Genomic DNA, 8,656 nt, shown 5'->3' with positions numbered 1-8,656 from the left:
ATCTGCTGTAAGCTAGCTACAATTATGAAACAGACTAACTCTACCAACAGTGACAGTTGGACAACTTTATAATCCCCGAATGTCAACTGAATTATTTTGGGCGCGTTTGGCACCTGTCGGCCACCGTACCTAACCTCCCTTGTACATGTTGCACTATTAACTTTCTGTTTATTTGTACAGAGGACTGAGATAACTTTCACACCTGTGTGTTTGTGTTTCTCAAGGCAGAGAAGGAGAGCCCAGGTGTAACACAGGATATTGTTCTGAAAATACTGGAGAAGAAGAACATAAAAATCGACTACCATGAGTCTCTGCTTCGTATGGCTGCAGACGATGTGGAAGGTAGGATGCATAGTGAACGGAGGGTGCAATGTAATGCGTCACATAGAACAACAACAACTGTGTTGCTCAAGGACAGTTCAAAACGCTGCAGAATGATTACCAATTCAGCCCCGTTTGTATTCCTGTTATTCCCTGCCTTTGTTCCATGAGCTCAGTCCTCCACTGGGGGGAGCTGTTTCCCCACAAATCAACTGCTCTCCGTGTTCTTAAATGTTCCATCTTTCTGACTGTAATTGATTTCTTTGTGCCGTGTACAGTGATTGATGGTAGTAATGAATTCACACGTGCATACACACACACACACACACACACACACACACACACACACACACACACACACACACACACACACACACACTTTTGATGAATCTTAAATGTACCTCCTGCATGGCACAGCTTTAATCCTACTGTCACTTTAAAGTGCGCACACAATTGTGTATCACATTTGATACATTTTCACTGTTATGAATTGCTTTGTTTCAATGTGCCCTGCAGCTATGTGCAGCTGTGTTGATGTGACGCCGATGAGGAGTGTGTGATCTGTGTTTTTTTCATTTTCTTCCTCTTGATGTTTCCAGAGTTCATGATTGACAGGCGGGAGCCGGAGTTTCAGGAGCTGAACGAGAGGGCCCGAGCTCTGAAACACATCCTCAGCACTATTCCTGATGAGATCAATGACAGAGTAGGCTTCCTACAGACCATCAAGTAAGACAGCTCAGTGTGTGGGTGCATTATAAACCAGATTTAAGTCAATCTAAAAGGTTTCACTCTTGTATTAGTTGCCTCAAAAGGACTTCCAATCGTTTTTTCTGTATCAGTTAAAAGAAAGATTGTGATGAAACAAGTAATTGCATATAAGCACAGACATAAAAAATGATTTATTTCTTTGTGAAGTGAATTTTGGAAGAGGCACAATTGAATGCAAAGTCAAAGGAAAGACGTGAGTGGGCGTTAAAATAGATGCAGATGCTCTTTCTGTGCAGCGTAATGGGACTAAGACGATTTGAAAATCTCTCAATAGAGTTTGGCTCAGTCTGAATCGAAACAAAAAGAACACACATGCAAGCTCCGAACAACTCACTGCATGTGTTACTAATTACAGCTAACATCAGCTGTTGGGAGTGAACGGTCCAGGGTTCCTATTCATGTGATTACAATTCACCCTCAAAACTGATGTTGTTTGATTTTGGGGCTTCTCCCTTTCCTGTAGTGCGTTATTTAGGTTTGAATGAATTCCCACCCAAAAACTAGTCACTGGTCACACACTGACATCCATGGAGCCCAGAGGAGTAGAGAGGAGTAGCTGCCGCTTCCTCAGCCTGTTGTGCAGGTCCTGATTAGTGAATGGGAGGTTGCCCCTGGAGGGAGACAATCACAGGGAGAGGGGGAGAGACACACAACATGGCACGTAACACTTGGGGAAAAATACAACACTTTAAAAAAAAAAAAGTCTCAAACATGGGAGTTCATATGTAACCTTGGAAACGGCGGCATGACGAACTAATGTAGATGCAAAAGGTTTATCTGGAGCTTTTAGATCTATCTCAGTCTTCATCAACCAATGAAAAGGGCTACACTGCTGTCACATGACCTGAAGTTTAAACACATAGTAATTTAAACATGCAACAAAATGTACGTCTGTTTTGAAAGAGTGGTGAAAAAACTGTAAGGCACGCCAGTTCACACACACACACACACACACACACACACACACACACACACACACACACACACACACACACACACACACACACACACACAGCTACTTAAGAGTGAAAGACGTTTCATTTCCTTGGCCCACTTTGCCATTATTTTTGATCGAATTCAATACTCTTAGTGAGTCACTGCTTAAGTAACTTACCCAGCGGAGAGCTTAGAAATGAATTCAATTCAAAAGAAATGCTGATACATTACTGTTACGACACGGCAGATTTCAAGTGCATTCAAGGGGACAAAAAGTTGAAGGAGAAAGCACGTCCGTCAAGAGAAGTGGAAGAAACAGGAAACAACACTCGGCATTGTGGGGGAAACTTCTGAAGCAATTGGGAGTCAGGACTCAAAGAGAGACACGATGGAGAGCTGGAGCTTTGATGGCAAACACTGACGGTTTATTTGGAGCTTCGGCCGGAGAATGTCACGGGCCACGAGTTGACCTCACGGTTGAGATGCCACAATCAATTCTGAAGAACTCTTCTGCAGCTCGAGGTTTTAATACCTAAGCAAATGATTCCCTAACAAGTATAGTTGGTTTTCATTAGACAGATTGGAGATTGGCACTCCCTCTGAATAGAAGGGAACTTTTTGAATGCACAAAAACATATATAACACACTACAGGAAAGGGAAAACCCCCGAAAAGCATGATCAGTCCTCTTTAACCTACACTTATTTGTTTGTGTCATCCGCAGAGACATCGCCAGTGCCATAAAGGAGCTGCTAGACACGGTTAATACCGTCTTCAGGAAATACCAGTATCAGAATAGACGGGTAAGTAGGAGGATACATGGAAAAGACAACATTAGTTTTACTCAAATGTAGTGTTTGTGGGATAAGTGGAGCTGAAAGGCTGTCTGTATTTATTGTTTAGGTGCTGGAGCAGCAGAAGAAAGAGTTTGTGAAATACTCCAAGAGCTTCAGTGTCACGCTGAAAACCTACTTCAGAGACGGAAAGTATGAACCCGTTTCCTTTTTCTGTCTATTCACACACTCGTTCTGCCTTTTTACGACACATTTAATAGCTTTTATAGCAGCACACACACTTTCACACACACACACTGTCACCATCATGTAAATGGTTTGTCGTTTGATCACAGCCCCGCTTCTATCAAATCCACCATTGCTGAATAATTCCCTTGACCCATTTCCCGTGGATTCATGCTGGCGTGTGTTCTCTGAAGCCTGACATCCTCTCCGTTTCCCCTCCGCCAGATCAAAGTGTTTCCTGGATCAATCCTAATATTGTTGCCATGGTTTCTCTGCTCTGCTCTGATTGACACGTGTGTCCTTGTGTCTCTGTCACGCTTGTTTTCAGAGTGATAAACGTGTTTGTCAGCGCCAACCGGCTCACGCACCAGACCAACATGATCCTGCAGGCCTTCAAGACGTCGGTGTAGCGGCGCTGGAAGACACACACACACACACACACACACACACACAGGCATCTTTATTAGAGAACAGGTAACATGAGGCTTTGTAATTTGTAAAGAGTTTTATTATTTTGAGCCGTATCATTTATAATTCTGCGGCTTTGGGGGAGATCAGGTAGTTTGAGGTTCAAAGGGAATCAGGTTGACGGTAATTGTCCGGGATTTCTAACTCTCTTTTATGTTGTTCTTTTATCAAGATCTTGAGTCGATATTTCTTATATATATATATTAGCCTCTCTGTTCAGTGCTGTGCAAAACAAAGTTTAGGAAAGAACGATCATTTCCATTGTGCTGTGTCTTAAAAAGCACAATGAAAACCCTTACACATTCCCACATTTCTGCACTTTAACTCATTTTATTGTTTATTCTTCTGTTGTAAAACACCATTCCTGTGTTTATTGTGGAATATAATGTTGATATACCTGTAAATGGTTGTATCATGTACTTTCAGCATTCATCATATTGAATTTATATATGTCAAGAAACCAAAACCTGGAGAAACATTCAGGATGTTTCCAACGTTTGCTTTTTTTTGTCCTGTAATATTCACCCAGTGCATCATAAACACAACCTCTCAAGGTGAACTCACCCGCTGGTCTGTCTTTCTTTTTACTTTAGTTACACAAATATTAGTGTTTGTGTTGTCCGTCTATTAACTAGAAAATAACTCGATGTTGTTGCGATGAAGAAATGATTAAAAAAAAGAGTTTACTTACTGTGGATGTGTACCCTGTCTGCATTTCAGTTGGTTTATAACCCTTTTTCTTTCTTGAGACAATTCCAAAAATGATATCTAATTGTGACATGAGTTTCCTTTTCTTTAACTTTATTTTCCAAGTTTCATTTTCCAACCTTAGGGCACAATTTTCCAGTCAATAGTTTTGAAATGGTGCCAGTACAGTATAGGTCAGGGGTTTTCAAAGTGTGGGAAGGTGAGCCTCCCCTCAGAGAACATAAGAACAGCTGCCCCCACAAAATCATTATTGCTATTATTATTATTATTATTATTATTATTATTACTACTATTGTTGCTATAATGCAGGGGTATTCAATTGCATTTCTCTTCTTGTCTCGTCTCTGTGTGTGTGTTTGAATCTATCGTACTGATGGTGCTGACTCACTGACTGCACCGATTTGCTGAGTAGCGTCACCTCCTTAAAACATTAAACAATAACTTTTTTAAAACCTTTTTATCTTTATGTTTTAAACATATTTTTTTAACATTTTCAACATCGTGGATACATCCTTATATGCTCCCGGCAACACACTGAACGTCCACTTTGCCTCCTTATTACACTCAACCCCACTTTAGTGGGAACAATGAGTCTGCGTCTTTCATGCGCACAGGCGGATGATGCGGGGACGCAATGCAGGCGGGAATAAACGCAGATCATCCTCTGGCTGCAGCCTTGACCGGTACTTGCTTTTGATCAAGCAATGCGGAAAACCCGCACTCACACAGGTAGGTGGAGGTGAAGGGAATGAACACTTTTACAGCCTTTTTGGCGAGGTGGGGGAACTCGGTCTCCACAGACAGCCAGAAGTGTGCAAGTGACGTTTTCTGCCAGACGCTGTCTCCTCTCTCACTTTAGGTAACTTCACTAAAAATCGATCCATGTTGCCGCTCGAATAAAGTTAGCTGAAGTTAACTAGCTAGATTTCACTGTTTCTCGCTATGGTTTCTCGTTCTTTTTCTTTCCCGCTGCGCCTCCCCTGAAGCTCTCTGGCGCCCCCACTCGGAGGCTCGCCTCACACTTTGAAAACCGCTGGTATAGGTGATAAACTAAATAAACATTTAATGTGAATACAACTAATAAAACAATACATTCTTTCATTATCGAACCAGTGAAGGGTCTATTAAAGTGACATAAATCCAATAGTGATGAAACGCCTCCATTGGACTCCTTTGTTTACTTTCGGAACATAATGACATCACTACGTAACACTCACTTTTTAAATCCTGTTTTTATACAATATGAGAATCCACCATGAAACTCTTTGAAGTTAACATTTTATTTTATTTCTAACGGTCATGTTTTTCATTGTAAATGTGGCATACATAACCAACGATGGCAGGATGTCACACTGAGATATATTCAGCAAAGCTTTCAAGGTTTTTGATCCGAAAATCCACTGTTTCGATGTCGGATACTTCACATCAATGAGCAAATCCCTAGTTTTTATTTTGTAGCTCAATCTTACACGGGGAAGTGTGAGGAGGCAACAGCAACTGTGGGAACAACTGAGTGTTTGGAAACAGGCTGGGTTGTAGAGTCCATATTCAAAAGGATTTGAAGGTCATTGCAGCACGCTGAAGGACACTTGATTTGGGAAAAGAGGAAGTAACAGACTTTAAATGTATTATGTAAGACAACAGAACAATGTGATATTAAAGAAGAAACCCAGATATTTAGGATGAAACATGTGTCCTCTGCTCTTGCCTTTCATTAAGCATATTCAGACAGTAGCCTTTACAGCAACAATGAAACATGAGCACATAGTATACTACAGTTTAAAAAAGCAGAAATAAAATCTAAGCTCATAGAAAAATAAGTATAAAGTAGTATACAATAAAAAATACTCGGTAAAGTACAGGTACCTATTGAGTAAATGTACTGTACATCTTGGTGCCAGGGTAACAACCTCCATCTCAACGTCAGCAAAACCAAAGAGCTGATTGTGGACTACAGGAAGCAGCAGAGAGAGGGACATGCCCCCATCGCCATCAATGCGACTGCGGTGGAGAGAGTCAGCAGCTTCAGGTTCCTCGGTGTCCACATCACTGAGGACCTGATATGGACTCTTCACACCACCACCATCACCAAGAAAGCTCGACAGCGGCTCTTCTTCGGTTCAAAATGGACCCCAGGATACTCTGTAACTTCTACAGGTGCACCATAGAGAGTATCCTGACCTTCTACAGGTGCTCCATAGAGAGTATCCTGACCTTCTACAGGTGCACCATAGAGAGCATCCTGACCTTCTACAGGTGAACCATATAGAGGACAGCTGCACCGCCCTCAATCGTAAGGCTTTACAGAGGGTGGTGAAAACTGCACAGAACATCACCAGGACGGAGCTGCCATCCATGGAGGACCTTTACTCCCAGCGGCTCAGCAAGAAGTCCCTCAGGATTATAAAAGACCCCCATCACCCCCAGCCACAAACTGTTCAGTCTGCTGCCGTCTGGCAGGCGTTACCGCAGCATCCGGACTAAAACCACCAGACTCAGGGACAGTTTCATCCCACAGGCAATAAGACTGTTAAACACCTGAACTGTTGAAACAACATCCATAACATTCATCTGCTACTTAGAAATTATTTATCTATTATGTAATATATCATATTCCAATAACTTGCATAAATACTCTTATTGCACTATTTCACTATTTCACTTTTTTAAACTATTTTTCTTTATGTATTTACTATTTACTTGCACTATATTTCTGTTTATCTGTGTTATTGTGTTGCACCGTTGGAGGAGCCTGTGACCTAAGATTTTCATCGTCATAACTACACTGCAGCTATGTTTGTATGACAAAATAAAAACCTTGAATCTTGAACCTTCCTTCCCACCACTGCCTGTATCTATTGCGAGAGATTTCTTTGAATACTTATCCACATTTCAAGTACTTTGAAGCAGCAAATCTTCTATTATGCTTGATTTCATCTTAACTAAGTTTACGCAAATATATGTGAACCTTTATTATTTCTCTTTCTCTTAAGTGAAATGGCACATTCCTTGAACCAAATGTGAAAAGAAAACTCTCAAACAGGAGTAATGAAAAGATTGTTGAAGAGGGGTTTTTCTTTTTTATTAATAATTAAATAGTTGTCACTTGAGAAAGATTTTCAGAAATGGGTCTGTTGTATAAAAGTGTTTCATTTCCACTCAGATGCCCTCGCGTTTTTCTTTCTCTGCATGCACCTCCTTTTTCCTAAGATCCGTACCCCCTTCATATTCCAGCGTCTTCATTCTTCTCCCTGTATAATAGTGGATTTTCCATGGTGGATTTGTGGTGGGGCTATTTTTGGGCTCCCATACATGCACCACTGTAATCCAATTGTGATAGTGTTAATTTGTAAAGCTTTATTATTGAAATTGCTGAGACCTAATTTTCTGATCCTGTCACCACTGAAGACCGCCGTAATCAGCTAATTCAAGTTATTCCAGGCCATTAAGTCACTCGCGGGGATTGGGTCGTGGTCACTGAAGCAGCAGGGGGCGAGGGGAATGATCATATCTGAGTTAGATATATATATAAAACTTTTGAGTGCATTCATGCTTAAAGTCAATATATTTGAAAAATGCAGAGACTATTTTCCTACTTTTTGCAGTGTTGGAAGAAATAGGCTACTCATGTATTTGATTTACGGTGGCCGACAGGTGCAAACATTGCAAAAGAAACAACAAATGAAGAACCATCTTCACCAACTTGACAACACATGAAGCTCAGCGCAAGTTCAACCAAGTTCAACCCTTCTTTACTCATTCATTTACTATTTCCATGTTACTACTCTCTCTCCTCTCAATAAGTGATCGGGGGCGTCACTCCCAATCACTTCAACCTTTTAAATCTGCTCTCCCCTCTGACAGCTGTCATTTCAGGTGACTCGACGCAACCCTCCTCCACCCCTTTTTCACCTCCTGTCCCTCTGAATCCAGGGTCAAGCTAAGCCACTCCCCTTCAGACCGAACCCAACTATCCGTTCACCACCACCAGGGTCTAGAGCCCGGGGGGTTTCATCGGATCGGTTCTCCCCTCCCGAATGATACTCCTGCACAACGGGGCCTAATCTCCAAAGGGGCACGAGATAAGTTTGTGCAAGAGATGGAAGGCTGACAGGCAGGTAGGCCATCCAGTTACTTTAGCCGGGCCGGCTCAGATGATTGGTCGTGCTTTTTACAGTACTACGGCTTCCACAGATGTATTTATTGTCAAAGCATTTAATGTATTCATTGCTATCGGGATGTTAAGAGCATTCCATGGAATATAACAAAAAGTGTTTCTGAAGTAAATTACCTACCTACCCTGCCTTTAAGTTGAGTAAGAATACAAATAAAATGGTCTTCAAATAAAAAATTACAAGTAAAAGTAAACATTTCAGAATTGTATTTATGCAAACATACAAAAGTATGCGATTTAAGTTAAAAAAAAAAGTACAAATT

General features: G+C 41.3%; 1 protein-coding gene across 1 annotated transcript; it reads left to right on the top strand.

The window, feature by feature from the left end:
* Positions 1 to 189: 189 nt before the first annotated feature.
* LOC104941023 (programmed cell death protein 10-B-like) lies at positions 190 to 4,074 on the top strand (the record flags this gene model as incomplete). Its single annotated transcript, XM_010766057.1, has 5 exons — positions 190 to 342; positions 921 to 1,047; positions 2,749 to 2,827; positions 2,928 to 3,010; positions 3,372 to 4,074. Coding segments are annotated over 5 exons (524 nt in total), but the record flags the coding sequence as incomplete, so codon positions are not given.
* Between the last annotated feature and the right edge of the window lie 4,582 nt (positions 4,075 to 8,656).

The sequence above is a fragment of the Notothenia coriiceps genome, unplaced genomic scaffold, assembly GCF_000735185.1.
Source record: "Notothenia coriiceps isolate Sejong01 unplaced genomic scaffold, NC01 NC01_scaffold00002965, whole genome shotgun sequence".
In the NCBI taxonomy this organism is placed as follows: domain Eukaryota; kingdom Metazoa; phylum Chordata; class Actinopteri; order Perciformes; family Nototheniidae; genus Notothenia; species Notothenia coriiceps.
The sequence above is the reverse complement of the archived record's forward strand: the minus strand, read 5'-3'. Positions and strand labels throughout refer to the sequence as shown.